Below are 20593 nucleotides of genomic sequence, written 5' to 3' on the forward strand. Positions count from 1 at the left end.
TGATGTTATTTAAGGATTTATAGCACAAATAAATAAAGTCAAAGATGCAAATTGAAGCACTTTAAGCAATGTGTTGATGGAAAAAAACAAAACACTTCCACTTGGGAAATTTGACATAATATCATTTACACAAGATCAATGTTAGCCATACTCATTTGTAACCCAATCATGAGGGCAACAATGAACCAATAATTTGTTACCGTTCAGTCCATAAATGAAGTCAGTCTAACAGGCCGGTCCAAATAAAAAAATATGCAGAATCTCTGGCAGTACATTTGGCATCCTGCCTCTCCCTTTTTGAGGATGTAATGAGGAGTGTAGTAGAATAAAAGTTCACTCAGGTTACCCACCTCTATATTTGTGAAATGCAGTGCTGTCAAAAATCTTTACCATGTGAACTACTATCGGACTTAACCAAGTTAAAAGAAAAATAGCCTGTTCAAGAAGGTAAACATTAATGGATATTGTACTGTTTATCTCAGGGGAAAAAAACAATTAGATTCCTGCAGTGATTGTCTCCAACAGTAACCCTGAGAAGTACATAAGCTGAGGGGGGGAAAAAAAGGAAAACAGGGAAAGACATGAATCTGCTATACGGTAAATCAGTCAGGGTACGACATCAACCCCAAACTTAAAGTAAACCTAATGCTAAGACACATGAGCACAGTGAAAGCAAATAAAACCGTAGTAACTCAAATCATGACCGTAAAAAATAAAGTTCAAGGCACATCAACAGTCTAGAGTACAAAATATAAAAACTTGAAATGGCAGAGCTCAAGCTTGTAACTGTATACTACATTTCTATTAAAACAATAAAAGGCACTATCAGTAAAGGCAGTTCATGAACCAAGAAACAGAAACCGCAAACAAACACAAGTGAAAGACCGAAACAAAGATCAAACACAGCATTTAACAATTTGTATGGAGTGTCACTGTCCCTGCACACGTCTGCGTGTCAGACTTGGACTTTTCTGTGAGTTGCAATCACTACTTTTAGAAATGACTCGTGCGCAAGATAAACCATGTTGATTTTCACATTACACGTCATTGATCAAGAGTTGTCTTAGTGTATTTTTAGTGTTCAAAGCTGCATTAAACAATAGCTTTGTGAATGTTTAATCTGAAATTTGGGCATTTGGGTTTCTTTGTACTATTTTCAAAAGCCAAGTTTGAGAAACACTTTGCTGGTTTGAAAGAATATGACCATATTTACAGAGTCTTAAGGATATTTAGAACTTTTCAGAATTTCCCTCAGCCTGAAAAGATCACTTACCTAATTACATCCGATGCAGAAACTTTGCCTAAAGCCGATTTGTGTCAAATGTTAACCTTAATCCCTATCCCAAAATGTTAAGGCATTAATGTGTAACTTTAAGTTATGATATTATATCTGACCATCTTACAACTAAGTATCCCTTAAAACCACAAAAAAAAAAAAACATCCGCAACTCGTTCATACATCCATCTTCAGCACCATGTCCTGAATCAGTGTTAGATACACACATTAATGTGTTCATTATATATATAAAAAGAAATGTGGAAGGCGCTGTGGTGTAGCAGGTGGTTCAACCTAACATGACAACCTGTGCAGGCAGCCAAACTAGTGGCTGCTTGTTGTTGAGGATGGATTGAAAGTCTTTCCAAAGCACACAGTGGGTTGTTGTATGTGAGTGTCTGGTCTGTTAGTTTCAGCCAGGTAAAGGATTAATACATTTTGAGAAAGCGCTGGAGTCACAACAGCTGGTGCCCTCCTTCCTCATCTTGCAGGACTTGGATCACACTTCTTCAAAGAAGGCCATCTGATTCATGTACGCAGAGTTTCGCTGCAAAACAAGACGAGCATGAGCAGTTTGAGAGAGCAGAGGTGGCCGAAATCCGTGCAAAGAAATGTAATCAAAGAAACTCAAAGATGGTAAGCATGTGTGCAGTTATGTAAATATTACTATTGATGCAATTACTACTACTACTGTGGCTGTTTCTTATTAAAGTATAGAGAAGAATGTTTGTTCTCCTGTATACAAGAACCATTATGATGGGATATTCAACATCTTAGTACTGTCAAAAGAAACCCTGGATTTTGACACTTTCTTATTTACATTAGGGACGAATGTTTTTGGCACTACAGTTCCCATTATGCTTTGAGTAGAAGATTATTCTTTTCTACCGCTCGCCCTCTCAGCTCACACACACGATCTCTCTCTCTCTCTTTTTCTCTGTCTTTTTTTTTTTTTTAAATGAGTCGGGAGGCCAACAGCAGAGCCTAATTTTACTTTTATCGAACAAGGAGAAATTCTTTCCCCTCGTCTTAAAACGGCCCTAAATCGATTCTAGAGTACTTCGTTGTTTTATGAATGAAGTGATACTTTTGAAGCAGCGGTGCCGTGTGTGTTTCATCATCCCTGCAAACTCCACCCTGAAAGTTCTGGTACTTTCAGAAAGTACTACCCCTGACTAGGGCCTTTTCTGGGGTAAAAGGTACCTGGAAAATGTCCCCAGAACTTAATTTAAACCCTGGTCCCTGCGGTCGAAATGCAAACACTTCCTCTAAAGGTTCTTAGTTCTGGGGGAAAGTTCCTACGGTGGAAACGGGGCTTAAGAGTATTAGCTGGATTCACTGGTTTATTCACGCTATTAGACATTCTGGCAGGTAACCAAGCAACAATAAAATTAATAATAATACAAAGAAGAAGATCATTTGAAGTGATCATACGTACGTTGCTGTGAGGTATGTAGACGGGCTCTTGGACGTATCCCCTCGCCTCATTGCGGAGGCTGTAGACGCCAGCCTGTTGCTGCTGCTCCTCCAGCTTCAGAGACTCGATCTCCGTCTTCAGTTCCTTCAGCTGGTCCTGCAGGTGTTTACTCTTCTCCATGTACTCCAGCCTGCAATAATGCACGACAAGATATATAATACACAAGCACATCTGAACTGTCACTCTAGAGTGTTGCTGCATGGGATTTAAAGTCACCTCTCTCTCTCGATCTCCATAGACAGCCTTTTCATGTCGGAGTCCTTGAAGTCGAGGCGCGTGGATGCCGATTCGTAGGCGAAGTCGGCTGCTTCAGGAGGAGCGGGGGGAGCAGGGGGAGCAGAGTAGGCTGCTATGAGCTGGAAGACAGATGTCAAGTAAGTAGTTACACAATGGCAAAAATTGAAAGTGATAAGAAGCTTATCTTTATGCACATGATATATTTTTTATTGTACTGTAACTACTTTGTGACGGCTCTTATTCCGAGAGACGACAAATGAAAGCCAACTATTCCTATCAAACTAAATCCAACCCATAATAAAAAACACTTCACAGTGCACATTACATTCATGCTTATATTTTCTTGTTGGGTGTTGAGTAACTCCATCACAGATTGGGGATTCATACTGTAGAAGTATCTAATGTAAATTACCATTAAAGCACAGCAGTTATTCAATGGCTTTAGCTAATGAAATGATATTTCAGAGATATTCAATAACAACCTTCTAAACACAAAGAAGCTGCATAAAAAGAAATAACAAAGGCATCACAAAGAGCACATGAGCAGCAGTGGCATCACCGTACAGGGTATGTTGTTTTGGTGATCTCCAGCAGCTTCTGTTTGGCTCTCCGCTCAGCGTCTTTTGCCTCGGTCAGGTCCTGTTTCAGGTGATCTGCCTCCTTCAACCTGGAACCAGAAGTTTGGTTAGTTCAAGGCTGATGGAAGACATTTCATTTTTTAGGGCTGTCAAAGTCAACGCAAAATAACAACGCGTTAACACAAATTTGTTTTAACGCCACTAAGTTCTTTAACGCATTGACGCAGTTTTGAGGTTGTAGCGGGCTCAGTTTTAAAGCTAGAGTAAAGATATTGGGATCATATGAAACTAGAAAACCTAAAACCATGTCATACTAGCTTGTCAAGAAGAACGCTAAATAACGCTCCAAACTTACACTAAATTTAGGTGAGGAAAAACTGACATGGCCATCTTCAAAAGGGGTCCCTTGACCTCAGACCTCCAGATATGTGAATGAAAATGGGTTCTATGGGTACCCACGAGTCTCCCCTTTACAGACATGCCCACTTTATGATAATCACATGCAGTTTGGGGCAAGTCATAGTCAAGTCAGCACACTGACACACTGACAGCTGTTGTTGCCTGTTGGGCTGCAGTTTGCCATGTTATGATTTGAGCATATTTTTTTATGCTAAATGCAGTACCTGAGGGTTTCTGAACAATATTTGTCATTGTTTTGTGTTGTTAATTGATTTCCAATAATAAATATATACATACATTTGCATAAAGCTGCATATTTGCCCACTTCCATGTTGATAAGAGTATTAAATACTTGACAAATCTCCCTTTAAGGTACATTTTAAACAGATAATGTGTGATTTAATTTGCAATTAATCGCGATTATGGACAATCATGCGATTAAATATTTGAATCGATTAACGGCCCTAGTTATTAAGCACTTGGGATTATTATAAGCAGAACACTGTATGTATTTTTCCCTTATTCTGGATAAAGGGGTAGATTTAATTAACGTTGAATATTGATGTCTTTTTATTGAAAAATAAGATAAATATAATGCATATAGAAAAGCTGTAAGTGAAGTAATAACTAAAACAGTAAGCGACACGGGTGGATATGATTCCAGACCTCCTCTCCGACTGCTCAACCAGTTTGACAGCCAGCTGCTCCGCCTCCCTCATCTTCTGCTCCATCAGCCTTTTCTCCTCCTTGGTCTTCATGGCGGTGACCTCTAACCTCTGCCTGTCCTGCTCAGATTCTGCGGCCTTGTGGGCCAACAGCTTGGCCTCCTCCTCAGCAATCTGGGCCTTCTCTGCAAGCAGGTCCGCCGTCTCCTCAGATCGTAGCTGGAGAAAATGCATTGCGCCATTTCAAAATCATTTCTTACAAACTAAAGAAATTGTGGAGGAGTCTAGGGCTTAGCATGATGGAGACATCGGGCTGTGTAACTAAATCGGGCTGTGTAAAGCTTGTTGCCCAACCGGAGCTCACCAAAGTCTGGAACATTCAACAATTATCTCATGTCAAGGATGAAGCTCTCACCAGTGCCTCGTTGGCCAGTCGTGCCTCGTCCTGCAGCTGGAAAAGTCTTCGTTCCATCTCTTCTTTTGCCCGTTCCGCTTCCTCCCTCATCTGTTTTTCCCGTGCCAGGATCTGACGTTCCATCTATAAGGGAGGCCAAGAAACTCTATTAAAGTTAAGATAATCGACCATGATCATTGATGATAGCTATGACTGTAGTATCCATACGTATACATACGTCTGCTCTGGTATACAAACTGCTCCAGTGGAGCTGAGAGAGCACTGACCTTCTTGCGGGCCTTCTCCTCTTTCGCCTGAGCCTTCATCTGCTGCACTTCAATGGAGTCCACCTTCCTCCTCCTCATGAAGAGATCGTGGTTACCGATGCACAACTGCAGGATCTAAAAAGACACAAGCGATACAAACCAGCAATATCTTACTTCACGTAACTCTCATCTGACTGTGTTATGGTTGAACATTTACATGGACAAAGAGGTAAACCAACCAGCTTGTTGACGCGCAGTTGAGATGAGTAGAACTTGAAAACATCTTTCTTCTTATCCAGGGGTTTGATTGTGAACTGCAACATGGGAAAAGTAAAACGTTCAGTTCTTCTGTACTACTGGCACATTTAAATCCAATTAAAACAACCCATAACGTTGTTGCCACAAGATATTACATCCATTTTCCCACTTCTTCCACAGTGACAGCAGTGGGACAGAAAAACGCAGAATGTCCTGACTGAAGGAAGACCGGAGTCCACTTCTTGCATTTACCTCCTTTTCGCTGTAAGAGATGTTGCGGATGCCGCTCCAAGGAAAGGATTTGTTCGGGTTGAGTTTGCTGTTGGGGCTGTAGATGTGAAGACCCTGAGCATCCACTCCGAGTAACAGGTCTGTGTCCCTCTTATTTTGCTGTCAATGCAAAACGGGAATGTAAACCAACATGACGGTAATATTTAAGGTGACATTTTTTTCACAGTAGCATACCAAGACACAGTAATCCACACTCACTGTAATGGCAAAGTAGCTGACGCCGTACATCTCAAGGTCCTGAGCAATTTTTAAGTATTCCATCTCAGCCTCGTCTCTGTGTGGACGGTGTAGAAATAAGGAAGAGAAGGCATATCAAAGCATGGTACATTAATCACACTTCAACGACAGAATCCAGGACTACACCTTTTGTAGAGGGGTTAATTTCTCTTAACATGCTGGATCTCAGAAGCCCTCCAGGGTCAGTCCTACCTGGCGATGCCTCTGTGCTCTGCGTACCAAGCTGTGATCTTCTCCTCCCACATGTCAGCTGTCATTTGATATTGCATCAAAACCTGCGATATAGACACAGGAAAAAAACATTATATACTGCAGGTACACACACAAGCACAAAAACACAGGCTAACTACTGTAACAAATAAAAGCACACCAAGCAGACAAGTACTACAAGTGAACAACAATATGCACATAATACTGTACACTTACTCTTTTTGGCAAAAGCTCATCTTGTGCCAGGAAGCCCGGCTTGTGAAAGTTTGGGTCATAGTCCCCATACTGTGATTGAGATTGAGGGGAAGACGTTGGAAAAACAAGAGAAGAACCAGAAAGAAATGTGGATGTTACTGTTGCACATTTATAGCAAAACTTAAAGCATATAGTATATGTAAAAGTTTAACTGAAAATTAAACTTTTTTTGCACCATTACATAAATCTGCTGTGTTCTTTTGAGAACAAAAATCAGCACTCAAAAGGAAGAAATATATTTTTTATACTTGTTGATCTTGTGAATTTGCCCCATCTGTGCTGTTGTGTCCATACACAGAAAAGCTTCTTTGCATAAAGCTGATCAAAACATTTGATTTTAGAAAAGCACTTTTAGTGGACATAAACTGACGTACCAGGTTGCCCCAAATTATTACATTACAGCTTGTTTAGCGGCTGGCGGCTGCAGCGTTCTCCCTCAATATTGGACTAAATTCAAAAGTGTCAGACAGCAAATGACAGTACGGGACCGTTAACCTTGCGTGGATTTCTTACCTTGGCCTGGACAGCATATGATGCCAACAGAACGGACGCTTCAGGGGAACAGAATATTTCTTCATCCAATATCTGTTTTTTCACCTATACAAGAATTTAAAAGACATGTATGAACATCTATTAAACCAATTAAACATTTTTCATTCAGTTTTCTAAAACATGGAGACGAATTCTATCTACATATACGAATAAAACCGACACCAAAAATCTCCAAGTGTTTATACAAAAACGATGAGGCCAGAGGTTATTTTTTACAAGAAATGTTATCGGTTAGATTACCTGTAAGAAGAAGAGGTGCTGAGTTATGTCTTGGACCAGCTCTTCTTCTACTTTTTCTGGGAAGAATTTAGCCAGGAAATGAAATGTTATGGGAGAGTCCTTGGGAACCTCCTGGTCCAAGACCTTGATGAAAAATAAACAGTAGAGGAAAAGTGCACAATGATATATTTATTAGTCCAAACTCTCACTAAAGCTGGAATGTCCTGATTGATGTCTGTGTAATTACTTTCTAGCAGCACACTAAACAGTTAGGCAATCAATTGCTTAATTGGTCGACTTATAATTCATCAATAATTTAAATAATCAATGAATTCCAGTAATTTATCAAGCAAAAATGAGACACATTAGCTCGTTGCGGCCTCTCTGATTTGAGGATTTGCTGTTTTATGTAACTTTTAACTTTATATCTTTTGGTTTTGGAGTGTTTGCCAATTTAAAGAAGGCCATTTAAAGATGTCTCCTTGGACTCTGGGAAATTGTGATGGGTATTTTTTGGTATGTTTTAACATTTTGTAGACTGAACAATTGTTTAACTGAAAAATAATAAATTATCTGATAATAAAAAAATGATTGTTAGTTGCAGCCCCATCGCCCAGATTAGCCTCAAATTTTGGGTAACACATATAAATCATCTTGATTGTGCAAAACATTTTAATGCCGCCTGGCATATTGTTCAAGTCATGTGTTGTTTTTGAATCGTCTTCAACCACTTTGACCTTCACAGGTTCACTCCTTCACTCACCCGTTTCTCTGGTTTCAGCCAGGCGTACGTGTCCTTTACGGTGTACCGGAGTCCAAAGAACCAGGTCTCCCTCAAACCAACGGTACGACACACCAGGTCAAACAGGTCTTTACCTTTCCACTTCACCTGAGAAAAGTGATAAAAGAGACCAGTGAGTTAAGATGCTGACAGCAAATGTGTTGTTTTGCAGCTGCTGTTCTGTAACTATTTCCAGTAACTGTTAAAAGCAACCTAAATATAAACTAATAACTCATGCTCTCTTTGTATAAAATAGAGTATCACTCTAATCTTAATGGTAAAACTTTGATGTGACAAATATATGAGGGATTCTTCACTATTTTATAGCGGAGGTGGGCCAACTTGCCTGAAATAAAGACAACCTTCTCTAACATAATAAACATTAATACACTATATCAGCAGAAAGCAGAGGCACTATTATACACAACAAATGCCACATATTTAATGAGTGTAACGATCGTTTAGACCAGTGATTCTCTAAGTGGGGTCCGTGGAACTGTGTCAGGGGGTCCGCGAAGTAATTTGTTATACAGTAAATATTAAAATTGTGTTGTATCATTAAAAAGTGCAGATCTACAGATTGGGACCATTTGCACCAATAAAACAGGCATATTGTGTCCATTACTCCCACACACGTTAGCTTTAGGCCAATAGAAACTGATATGATTGTAACACACAGCAATAAGTTCATTATTTTTAAGTTGAAGCACTTTCTGAAAGTCAGCTTTAGACTGGTAAGTTTAAATGTCTGGATTTATTAGGACTATACCTTAAAGTTTTTAAGATCAATTACTTAAAATATAGGCTATACATGCTGTCAAGTTGAGTACAAATGCAATTTGAATAAAATCACCCTCTGTTTAAAGGTGTATCAGTGGTAATAATGTTAAATAACATTGCATATTTACGCTGATTATCTTATCTTAACATGATTCAAATCGAAATGTGTTTCTGTTTATCACTATAAATCAGGTTTGACGTGTTTTGGTAAAAAAAAAAATATGCTTAATCTGTGTTGTGATTAAGAGGGGGTCCTTGAAAAATGTTCTCCCCTGTAAGGGGTCCCTGGCCCCAAAAAGTTTGAGACCACCTGGTATAGACTGTCATTTTCTATTATTAGACGAGATGCACCAGGATCTGGGCAGCTTACTACGTCTGCTAAACAATTTCCTGGGGGAAACCCCGACTGATGCTATTTCAAGGAATTTGTATGACATCTTTCAGTAGGTGTGTGTGTGTGTGTGTTTTAGATGGGAACAATGCATGGTTGTGTATATGAGGAAACATGCTCAACTCTTGTCTTCTTTCTGCACAGGTGCTAGAAATTCAAAACTGATGCAAAGGCATCTGAAAAAAATCTGCACATCACGACTTGTGCATAAACAAATATTATTTAATATGCAAGTATGTTTCAGGGCCATTCTTTAGTGAGCTTGTCCAAGAATTTAATGTGAGCCAATAAATGGTTAAACATACAAATGCATGCATACGATATATGTTTATAAATCAAGCTGGACATGGAAATAATACAGAGGTAAATAAATCATACTCTCAGACTAAAAGGTTGATCCTTGATCCCCTTCTGCAGGAAGGACAGCTGAAAACACCGGACACTGAGTACAAATATAATATCAATATCATGTGCAATACTACTTTTTACATTGTCATGTGCAATATCACTGTTCATTGTGTGCAATATTAATGTCCAACTACTTACTTTTCTGTTTGTTAGCTTACTTTACCTTTTTTATTTGACTTATCTTATTTACTCATTTTACTAAATGTATCTTACTTAATTGTTATTCTATTAGGCACTGGTGCTAGAAATAGTACTTTTTTTATATACAATTGTAATTTAAACAGTTGAATTTGTTGTAATTTTGTTGTATTTTTGAGCAATCTCTGGCACAAGAATTTCCTTCGGGATTAATAAAGTTGTACCTTATCTTATCTTATCTTATCTTATCTTACCTTATCTTATCTTATCTTAACTTATCTTATCTTACCTCACAGCTGAACTCCATCTCTGCATCCATGGTGACAACTTTGACTTTGAAGGTCTTTGGCTGTTTCTTCTTTAATCCTAGGATGGACATTTTGGGAGGGTGTTGCTGTCAAAAGAAACCTGTGGAAAAGAAGTATTTTGAAGCGATAAGAAGGATAACTAAGACGGAAAAGTTGAATGTAATTAACTTTTGGAGCGATTCAAGCCACGCTTCTGCTATGTTAAAGTGTTATTGGAGATGGAAATTCGCTATTTTAAGCAGTTTTAACAGGAAGAAAACACCAGTTACTTCTTTGTTAAATAACACAACATGCAGCTGAGATGTGGATGAGGCCCATTACCAGCGAGTGAAGTGACAAACTCCTGCCGTCCAACGAGGCTCAGAAGAGGCTTTTCTCTTGTTGTTGTGGGAGTCCAACCAATGCTAAGTTAGCTAGCGTTAGCTTCCCAGCCAGTTATACCACGAAAACCAACCAGAATAAGTTGTAGAAAGAGCGGAACTTCTGAGAGATCTCCATAATGAAACGTACAGAACAGATTTACTATTAAAAGTTATTTCAAGTTGGAAACAACTTCGCTAACGTTATCGGTAGCTGCGTGCTTTAGCTGGTTAGCTTGCTGTTAAATATCAGGAGGACTTTCCAGTAATGATGTGTCGGTCGCGAACGAGCCGGTTTATTGAGCCGGCTCTTTTAAGTGAACGATAAGAGCCGTCTCCCGTCCGAGAGCCGCTTTTTTTTTTTTTTTTTTTTCTTTACTTAAAGGGACTGTTTGTAACTTTCAGAAATTGCTTGTTAACAGCGACACCTGTGGCCGTTAAGTCAACGAAAGTCAGCGTTGGGCTCTCGCTTGCTCACTCTAAATAGACATGAACGAGCATCGCTCAAAACAGTGAGGCAACACACGTCAGCTAAAACCACAATATCACTCTATATTTCACCTGTTTGGCAGTAATGTTAGCTGACCAGATGAAGGTCTCTCCATGAACATGATTTAGATCTGATCCTAGTGTTGGCTTTTAATTCTTCAGCCTCCCGAACACGCCAGGAACAGGGAGACACCGGCACCCGGTCGGAGACGATAAAATTTCTCGCTGCGGAGCCCCGTCACTTCACAAGACACGAAAAACCTCTGTTGGTCTGGAGGAGCTGCAGCATTTATTTCTGCACAAACGTCCACTGTACATTAACTACATATTCTCAGAGCTACGAAGTCTCCTGCAGTGTGTAGTGAGCGCGCATGCACGTAAGAGTGGAGCGCGAGGACGCGCGCTGTGTGTGATTGAAGGCAAACAGGCAGAGGAGCAGAGACTCCGGCCCTGGAGACCAAAGCTACAGTCTCCCCTTTGTCTTCTGGCCGTGGTCGGGGGGCTGGAGCAGGAAGAGTTGACACTGTTTTGCAAGACGGGCTTCACTAGATATAACTTTGAGGTTTTGGTGCTTCCGTGTAGTTTGTGTTGAAGTCTGATGGTACGCGTCCGCAGGAAGTCTGAACAGCGTAGCCACATGCGAGGGTGCATGGGAAACCGCCTCGGTAGATTTATGCGTGTAAAAAGTTACAAACACTCACTTCAATTCCAGACAGAATGATTGGATCTTCTCCGCGCGGTCTACAGGTACAGAGCAGGAGGAAGAGGAGGAGAGAAAGAAAGAGAGAGGAGTGCGGCGCGCGAATAGCAGAAAAGATGAGTGACAGTCGGAAACGAAGCAGCATGTAAAGTTATGATATTCTGGAAATTATAAGGTTTAGTATAATTATATTGAATAATTTAAGTGATATATGTGCACACATACTAATCATAGGTCAAAACAGCGCTAAATTTGGCTGAATTATAAAAGGCAGAAGTGGTAAAACGAAGAGCCGTTTGGGAGCCGAAAGAGACGGCTCTTCTTGGTGAGCTGAGCCAAATGAACCGGCTCACTAAAAAGAGCCTAAATTCCCATCACTACTTTCCAGAAGAGATTCTTGTTTTGACGCCTCGCAGCCCTACAGGTGGGAGCACGAACTGCATCCTGGGATAGTGCTACTGCGCATGCGCACGAATTTGGAAAAGATTAATGCCGCCTTCAATGGCTGTCGGAAATATTGCATTTTACAGGCGTTTTAGGGCAGATGGGGTTAGATAGTATGCTGCTTGTAAAGTACATGAAAGTAACAAAAACGTACGTAAGAAGGCAATCAATTGTGTTGGCAAAAAAGTGCCGTCCGAAACCACATACTATGCACTAAATACTCAATATGTGTACTATAGTTCAACATGCTTTTGTACGAATAAACAGTTGTATGTATTTACCGCACCGAGCAGGAATTTTAATGTCGTTACTTCCTGGAAGCCTCCTTGCAGGCTGGAGCGTGTAACTATGGTAACACGTGGGCTGGAGACGTATAACCATGGTAACCCGTGCCAACCTCATGTGATCAAAACGACGATTTGTGAGAATCAAAGTCTTAATTAATTTAAAATATATATATATATTACGCCTAGCAAAGTGAAATCTTATACTTACAGTTAAATTGAAGTGTTATCGATGTTACAGAGCTACTAAAATAGCATGTTAGTGTAATCTTTCTTTCCCCTGACAGACTTTACTGAGGGAATTCTGTAACACAAAACCACACTGGTATTACTTTCCCCTGACAGACTTCACTGAGGGAACGCTGTACCACAAAACCATACTGGTATTACTTCCTGGTTATTTGCTCCTAGTAAAAACAAGTGTGTGGTCTAATGTTCTGTTATGTCTGGGAAACAGCTGATGGGAGCCAACTTGATACTTATTGAAGAAGAAACTGCCAGAAAAAAACAACAACAAGCAAGGCTACTGAAGGTAACCATAGCTGTATATGTTATAACCATAGGGGAGGTCAGACAGGCTCTCAAACAGTGCAATTTAAAATAAGTTATTGCTATTTACTGATTGCATTAACTGAACTCAACAGTGTCTTCCAGTGTAGTAGTTACACAGTGTTTAGTACTGAGCTATAATTTCCATTCACACTTTAAACTTACAATCTATAATGAATGTTCTGATATCTGTCATTATCATCACTTGCCTAGGACTGTAATCTTTCCTTGAACAGGTTTGTGTATATAATGGCAGCTGTCACTAACACATATGAAAGTGTGAAAGCGACTATCTTATCAGCTCATGAAAGCACCACATCAGCAGAAAAGATCAACTTCTACAACTCCTGGGCAGAGAACTATGATCAGGTGAGATGACTGAACTGAAAATACTGGCACATTTTTTTGTCCAGTTAAATTATAGGCTGGGTTTAACTGATATTATTGTGCAGAAATGAAGTGAAACATGTCTGATTGAAAACAGTAATGTAGTCATTATCATTACAAAGCTCTCTGTGTATTTTACACAATTAAAACTGGCTTATATTTTCTTTATATCTAGCCAAATGTAGTTTTACAATGCTCATGTTGTCCTTTTGTTCTTTCTTAAACCTGGTTTGAGTAGGATGTGGCTGTTCTGGACTACAGTGCACCAAGTCATGCAGCAAACAGCGTCGCTTCCCATTTCAGGGGTGATCGTGGAGCAGCTGTAGTGTTGGATGTGGCCTGTGGTACAGGACTGGTGGCCAAACAGGTAAACTCACGAGATAAAAAAACAAAAAAAAGCTGCTTACTTACACTCTTGACGCAGTAATACATAATTTAATATTTAAAAATAGCCTTTTTTCTGTTTTTCTCAGAGTAACAAGAGTAACTAAAAATATTCCATTCTGTAAAATATGACTTATGTGTTGTTGTCTGGTCTGTTTCAGTTTAGAAGTATTTCCAGTGAATCTCCTCTCCCCTCTCCTTGCATATATTCAACATGTTCTCATCCCATGTCGTCACATACCGCCGCTTTGTCACCACCCTTGGCGTCACTTTATTTTTGGCATCAAAACCACTATAGTTACCCTTGACGTCACTTTAGATTTAGGCAACAAAACCACTATAGTTAGGTCTCGGAAAGAACAACGTGGTTGGGCTTAAAACTACTACGTTTTGACAGTGAAAATGAAACTGAACGTTGTGAACATGGGACACAAACAACGGTCTCCTGGATGAAAACCTTGTGTTTGTTGGACCCATTCACCATGTTTGGATCCAAACTTTTATTTAAAACCTTTCCCTTCATGGCAAAGATCCTGTCACTCTCAGTTATTAGTTTCTATGTTTAATCGATATGACCAGTATGACTGATAAACAGCCTACTGTCTCTCTGTTGTACAGATGAGGAGACATGGATTTGGACATTTTGTGGGTATTGATGGAAGCGAGGCTATGTTGGAGTTGGCCAAAGAGACCGGGTTGTACCAGAACCTGAAGCAGTCCATGCTGGGAGAGGAGCCGCTACCTGTCCAGTGGGGTAATTTAATGGTTTAAATGATTTCACATGGGTCATTCATCACTGTGATCAATCCTCAAGCAGGGTGGGTTACAGTAGCTGACGTTATAAACTTATTTTGAAAAGAAAAAAACTCTTCTTGAACTTCTAAACTTTTATCTTGCATGTGATTATGGCTATTAAATATTATCAGTGTTACTGTAAACTCTCTTATCTTCTCCACTCCTCCACCTCCTGCAGGTTTATTTGATGTGGTTGTGATCGTTGGAGCGCTGAGTGACGGTCAGGTCCCAGTTTGTGCTGTCAGACAGTTGTGCAAGTCCACCAAACCAGGTGAGGATATGTTCTTTTGGTTTGATGCTGCCTCAAATGCAGTTCTGATCCTTGGTTGTAAAGAAGTATCTCCTCACTGTAGGTGAGTTTTTGATCTCTCACAAACACCACTGCACTATCGCCTGTTTCCGCTAGGAGGCTACGTTTGCATGACAACCAGAAGTAACCGTGACAATGTGGAATACAAAGCCGCCCTGGAGCATGAGCTGAAGCAGATGGAGGACGAAGGGCTCTGGTGTTGTGCAGAGGTCACTGAGGTGGAAGACTGGGAGAGAGCGGTGTCAGAGCAGGAGGAGGGCTACATAACTGGTGTCGTGTACCTCTATAAGAAACTATAGCACATTGCACGACAGTGTGGATGTGACACCAGCAAAGGTACAAAACAACTCAAGAAGATACAAAATATTTTAATAAATCACTATACACTTCAAAAAGAAAGTGTCTGGATTTTTTGACATTGTCAGTCTGTTACAGACCCGAAGTTAAAGATGCAAAGCTTCATTCGCAGATAAAAATGTAAAACTTGACATTTTCATGACTAAATGTTTCAATTTCACGTTAAACAATATTCATTCTTCTTTATTGGAATTTATTGAATTGAAAAAAATCACAGCAGTGCATAGTTTCCAGACAGTTTTGAATCATTCAGAATTAGGAGTTTCCAAAAACTCCAGATAGGGGCTCCACAAGCGAGCAAAGTTTTTGTCTTTCCTTTTTACAATATAAGTCAGTCTCTCCGAAGCTAGACAGGCTGCCAGTTCCTTTATCCACACTCCAATAGAAGGTATATTCGTGTTCGTCCACATCTGTGCAATTATCCTCCTGGCTTGTGAAAATTCAAAGTCAAAGAGCAGTGACTGCTGCAGAGTTACACCAAAGTCTTCAGGGTATATTTCCAGTACACAAAGCCTGGCTCGTCAAGAAATCTGAAATGTTTTTTCAAATACCAGTAAACTTGGTATCTGAAAAAAACACTTCAAAGTCCTACAGTTGAACAGTGTCTTGTGGATATGCAGTAGTGTTCCTAATAGGAAATGATTGCATAAACATGAGAACCGTGTGATAAACGAAGGTGTAACTTATGTCTGTTTACTGTCTTTAATGCATTATAATCTGCCACACATTAATCAAAACAAGCCAGTTTAATTTGTATGAATATGAATTGTGCACTTTGTACTGTAAGTCAGCAGAAAGATTCAGATAACAAGGGGGTCATATACTACTTAGGCCACTCATTTTCTATTTAAAGCCATTAAAGCAACACATCTTTATAATTGAAAAAGGGTTTGAATGGCTAAGTAAAAAACAACACTAAAGGAGAGGAGAGAAGGACTAACATCCTTCCTCCCTTCCTAACATCCCCACTTCCTCCACTCCTTTACCCAAATCTCCTCTCCTCAGCCTTTCTGTATATTGAAGATGACCTTTAACCTTCATCCTACCAACTGGGATCCCTGCAGACCTCAGAGGTCTACTTTTTATCATAGGTCACAGGTGCTTTATTCTATTATTCCAATTTTTCACGACTTTATCAATTTGTACCGAATGACTTTGTGTCATTGTTTTGTGTTTAATTAGTGCTTTTTGAAGCACCCATTTGCAGCCTATGCACTTTAAATAGATAAAATAGAATAGATGGATCAAATGTTTGCCATGGGTCCTAATTTAAAGTATCACACACTATCATGGGGGTAAGGGCACTCTGTGTCAGTCACTTTGAAGGAGACAGACACAGACTTGCTTGTGCTCTGTTTATTTTTGTTTTACACATATGCAAATTAACTGTAACTTTCCTAAAAAAAATATAATATTATATCTGTTTATTTTTCTTCAGATGACATTAATTACATAACTAAAACATTTTGAGAAGAATTAAGTTAACATTTTGCTATTATGGTTGTTTCTTACAGTAGTTTATTCAGGGACTCCAGTCGGTAGTCCTTGTATGTTTAATAGGTTGGTAGAATGAGGGTCGATTTTCACTTAAACACAATCTGAAGTGTTTTTAGAGTCTGTACAATTTGCACAGATGTTGGAGTACTTGAGTGAGAAGGTATGGGCTTGAAACAATTACTTGAAATAATAACTGTTGGTACACATGAAATTGGATTGGGAAAATACTGTATATTCAATTGAATAAAAAAAAACACTGTGAAACACAAAGTTTAGTTCTACATCAAAGCATTTGCACAAACCATCTGACTTTTCAGTGAGAGGATGTGGGCTTGAAGAATTATGTATTTGCATGTTAGACATGTCACACTGTCAAGACTGTACGCATGAAGATTAGCAGTGAATATACTTTAAGAAAACATCCAAACATCAACAGGAGAGCTACACCGCCATCAAGGCAACGCAGTCCTCTAAATGTGTTAGTCTACCTGCATTTGGATCTGCATCAAAATAACGTAGTGGAAGATAATTATGATGTGTTCAACAACACGAAACTACAGTCAGAAGACTTTCTAGTGTAAGACGTACTTTTTCATGTTTTATTGTTCAATGTTTTTACACTGATAACCAGAATATAATCTAATGTCAAATTGAAGTCTAATCCATAAAAATGTATTTAAAGCATATGATGAAAAACATAACCAAAGTACTATAAAAAAAACCTCAAATGCTACAAGAGGGTTTCTACCTCATATCTAGTGAATGTATGATTATATCACCCCTGATAATAGTTGAGCAACCTGAAGGACCTTTGTATTGTCCAAACTAAGTTAAAGTATTTTGTCTACCACCAGAGGGCTCAAGAGACCAGATATTAACTTTCTGTGGGCTTCAGTGAATTAACGAATAATTTCTAATATAAACAATCATAATATAAGATGTAACAGACTATCACAATGTTCTAACAGAGGGCAGATTTATATTAATTTATAATATATCAGAGATAATGAGATAAGTATAGTGAGACAGAGATTAATTTAATCAGATTACCCACAGTCACACTAAAAGGCCTGCGGATGCAATTCTTCTAAAATATTGAGAGTTGCTAGTTCTCTTGGAAGTTACAGACTCTGTGTGATGAATCAGATCTCTTTACTTCATGCAGCATGGAGAGAAGACGCATTCAGTGTGGTTGTTCTCTGACTGGACTTCAGTGCCTTGCCTTATATATAGTATCAGGTAAACAAAAGAACAACAGCTGGCCTCATGACGAGGTTGATTCAAGACTTCCTCAGTACAGGTGACTCTCCTCTGACTGCCTCACAACTTAAACACAGAGGATCACATAAGCATCACCAAATCAATACATTGATTATGAAATCTAAAATGTTCTAAAATGTCATTTCCCACAGGCCTCAACATTAGGATGAGTGTGTTTTCTCGGAGTGATTTTCTGTGTGTGTCACACAGCTGTGACTGCATGAGAGGGTATCCTAGTAACATGTTTGTTGTATTTTCCCACCTGCACAGAGATCATATTTAATCATCTGAGGCCTTGAATCAAACTATCAAACTTGTTTTTCTCATTTGTTCAACCAACTGAAGTTTGGAGACTATATAAGACAGTTGAACTCTACCACTACCTGGTGAGAGCCTGGTGAATGAACTGAAATCTGAGCTGATAATCACCAAGGTGCACGTGTGAGCTGCTGCAGAGAGAGAATTCCAGTACAAACTGGTTTGTTGTTAATGTTTGACACTGTTTGCGCTACTCTGCATAAACTCCATATTTGTTTGTGTTAACACAGAGACCAAAGGTGGTCTTTTATACAGCTCTGACTGATGCAGGATATGCTGAACCACACAACTCAGAAATTATACTGAAATACAGCAAGGTCTTTACCAACATTGGCAATGCTTATAATCCAGCTACAGGTAAATATACTGCAGGTCACATGAACACGTGTGGTCATGTGAATCTACATAAATCAGTTACTGTTTTTCATTTTCTACTCTCGCTCTGTAGGTTTCTTCACAGCACTTCCAGATCTTTGACGTCTACTTTGGGGGGCGTGTTTTCATGGAGTGCATATGTGAAAAAGCAGCCACAGGAGTCCAGCTGATGTCAATTACCTTCTTAAGCTGAACCAAATAGTTGAGGAAGAGAGAGGGGAGTGGGTAGAGGTTAGTTTTTTTTTTGGTAAGTTGGCTTTTGTTTGGTATTTCTTCAGTTTGTTATGCATTATATCTATCAGTATTAGTTATGTGTATTTTATATATGGAAATACAGTATTGGTAATGTTAAATTGAAAATGTATTTTAAGAGAACAGCACCACAGATCTGGTCCGACTAGCTTGTTAAGTCAATACACATTAGACCAACTGACACCATTGAGCCTGACCTCTGAAACACAGTGGTCCCCCCCAACCCCTATCCCACCTCCCTAGGCCAGTACAGAACCATGCATCATGGGGGTTTATTGTGGACACTGCTCCCATCTTGTTGCTCAAGTACCTTGTGAGGTGAAGGTAGAATTCAGCCCCTGGTCGACATCTCTGCTGAACCTCTCTTATTCCTTCCTGGACGCAAACAGTGACAAGTTCATTAGTTCTTTCCTGGTCTCCACTCGCTCTCTCACTCTTCTCTGGTTTGTCCTCTGAATGTCCTCCCTTCCCTAACTTTTGTTTCCTTATCTCATCAGATCGAGGGAGTCATGGCATCAACGCAAAGAACGTATAAAACTGTAAAAGAAGACTTTTCATCATTTCACGATGCGACTACCATAAGCGATAAAATGGCCCACTACGACACCTGGGCAGAGAAGTACGATCAGGTGGGTAACATTTTAGGCTCTTTTGAATCATTGATACCACAAAACACTCGTTAATAACGTGTTCTACTCAAACACAGTTCACCTCATATTTCATTCATTATCTTCTCATTCTCATGTCAGTTTAAACACTGAAGTTTAGTTTAGCTATCAGTCCTTGTGTATGAAGTAAGAGTTATGTGGGGTGTTTCAGACTCCCAAACAAAATAAAAGATGATTATTAAAATCCCTGATCCATCTTGAACAGCATGATTAAGGTTTGTTGTGCTTTTTTGTATCTCAGTCATAACATGTATTCCTTTACAAATTAAAGTATATGAGGGGAACCACATGGGATCTTGGTAAAGACTATTTTTACAAACATATCTGAGTCAAAATGAGTAGAGAGTAGATCTTTCTTACCAATGGGCTCCAAGCAACCCTGTCTTCTAGAAAGTACTATTCTACTGCTAAATGGTTTTGCCCCTAAAGTTGAAAGAGGCCTTTTAAATGAACAGTTGTGAATGAAATGTGCTTTATTCCTTTGTTGAGTGTTGGGCTGTACCAAGACCTCAAGCAATGCATTTTGGTAGAACAGTCGCTACCTGTCCAAAAAGGTAGTGTAATCATGTCAAAAACCTAGTACATGTTTTATACTTTATATATTAACAATGAATAAAATTACTATTTTGGCAAAGCAGTGGATAATTTGAAAGGTGTTTGTGTTGTTAATTATTGTGTTCACTGACTCTTCACTTCCTCCTGCAGACGCGTTTGATGTGGTTGTGATATGTGGAGCACTGAGTGTGGAACTCGTTCCTGTAAGCGTGGTCAGAGAGCTGTGCATCGCCTGCAAACCAGGTAAAATACTGTGGTGGGGGCTTCAACCCATATTGCATGTGTCATACTAAGTTGTAATTTTATTCTATGTAGGTGTTATCTATTCATTTTGACATACGTAGCCATTTACTCACTGTCACCTTGTGGCAGCTGCCAATTCTCTGGTGCTTGCTGTTGTTTCCCTTTTCCCTGGTGTTTTTTTGGTTGAGTTGCTGAGTGATTAGAGGGTTATTCAGTTCACCTGTTGCACAGGGTGTGGGGACTGGCT

At 39.4% G+C, this 20593-nt stretch overlaps 2 protein-coding genes and 1 long non-coding RNA gene across 7 annotated transcripts in view; 2 read left to right on the top strand and 1 right to left on the bottom strand.

The window, feature by feature from the left end:
* nf2b (neurofibromin 2b (merlin)) overlaps positions 1–20593 on the bottom strand; it is a 26009-nt gene continuing 5416 nt past the window's right edge. Inside the window, exons 1-17 of one of the 3 annotated variants that reach the window (XM_037748455.1) lie at positions 10442–10778; positions 10102–10220; positions 8078–8203; positions 7336–7458; positions 7057–7140; positions 6505–6573; positions 6271–6353; positions 6040–6115; positions 5797–5940; positions 5532–5606; positions 5314–5427; positions 5048–5170; positions 4634–4851; positions 3555–3657; positions 2970–3109; positions 2715–2883; positions 1–1823 (exon numbers count right to left, since the gene is read on the bottom strand). In XM_037748455.1, the coding sequence (XP_037604383.1) occupies positions 1776–1823; positions 2715–2883; positions 2970–3109; positions 3555–3657; positions 4634–4851; positions 5048–5170; positions 5314–5427; positions 5532–5606; positions 5797–5940; positions 6040–6115; positions 6271–6353; positions 6505–6573; positions 7057–7140; positions 7336–7458; positions 8078–8203; positions 10102–10191 (1785 nt within the window). In that variant the 5' untranslated portion in view covers positions 10192–10220; positions 10442–10778 and the 3' untranslated portion in view covers positions 1–1775. Of the gene's footprint in view, positions 1824–2714; positions 2884–2969; positions 3110–3554; positions 3658–4633; positions 4852–5047; positions 5171–5313; positions 5428–5531; positions 5607–5796; positions 5941–6039; positions 6116–6270; positions 6354–6504; positions 6574–7056; positions 7141–7335; positions 7459–8077; positions 8204–10101; positions 10221–10441; positions 10779–20593 lie in introns of those variants that run through there. The other 2 variants (XM_037748457.1, XM_037748456.1) reach the window with 2 other exon arrangements.
* Positions 12488–15220, top strand: mettl27 (methyltransferase like 27). 3 transcript variants are annotated; one of them, XM_037748461.1, is made up of 7 exons: positions 12488–12533; positions 12854–12928; positions 13182–13314; positions 13571–13699; positions 14335–14470; positions 14687–14782; positions 14918–15220. In XM_037748461.1, the coding sequence occupies exons 3-7, from the start codon at positions 13195–13197 to the stop codon at positions 15118–15120; spliced, it is 684 nt and encodes a 227-aa protein (XP_037604389.1). In that variant the 5' UTR covers positions 12488–12533; positions 12854–12928; positions 13182–13194; the 3' UTR covers positions 15121–15220. The 3 variants fall into 3 exon arrangements, with proteins under 3 accessions (XP_037604389.1, XP_037604388.1, XP_037604390.1); XM_037748460.1 differs by lacking the exon at positions 12488–12533 and having other exon boundaries at positions 12788–12928; XM_037748462.1 differs by lacking the exon at positions 12488–12533 and having other exon boundaries at positions 12788–12928; positions 14690–14782.
* Positions 20040–20593, top strand: part of LOC119475601 — a 1735-nt gene continuing 1181 nt past the window's right edge. Inside the window, exons 1-2 of the long non-coding RNA XR_005203829.1 lie at positions 20040–20102; positions 20254–20346. This is a non-coding gene — a long non-coding RNA (uncharacterized LOC119475601). The remainder of the gene's footprint in view (positions 20103–20253; positions 20347–20593) is intronic.

Source organism: Sebastes umbrosus, chromosome 17 (genome assembly GCF_015220745.1).
Source record: "Sebastes umbrosus isolate fSebUmb1 chromosome 17, fSebUmb1.pri, whole genome shotgun sequence".
Classification (NCBI taxonomy): domain Eukaryota; kingdom Metazoa; phylum Chordata; class Actinopteri; order Perciformes; family Sebastidae; genus Sebastes; species Sebastes umbrosus.

Bases quoted from the DNA above. Each gene is read 5' to 3' on its own strand.
- mettl27 (XM_037748461.1), top strand. From the start codon at position 13,195: ATGGCAGCTGTCACTAACACATATGAAAGTGTGAAAGCGACTATCTTA. The intron at 13,700-14,334 runs GTAAACTCACGA...TCTGTTGTACAG, and splicing joins CAGGACTGGTGGCCAAACAG to ATGAGGAGACATGGATTTGG. The intron at 14,783-14,917 runs GTGAGGATATGT...TGTTTCCGCTAG, and splicing joins GTGCAAGTCCACCAAACCAG to GAGGCTACGTTTGCATGACA.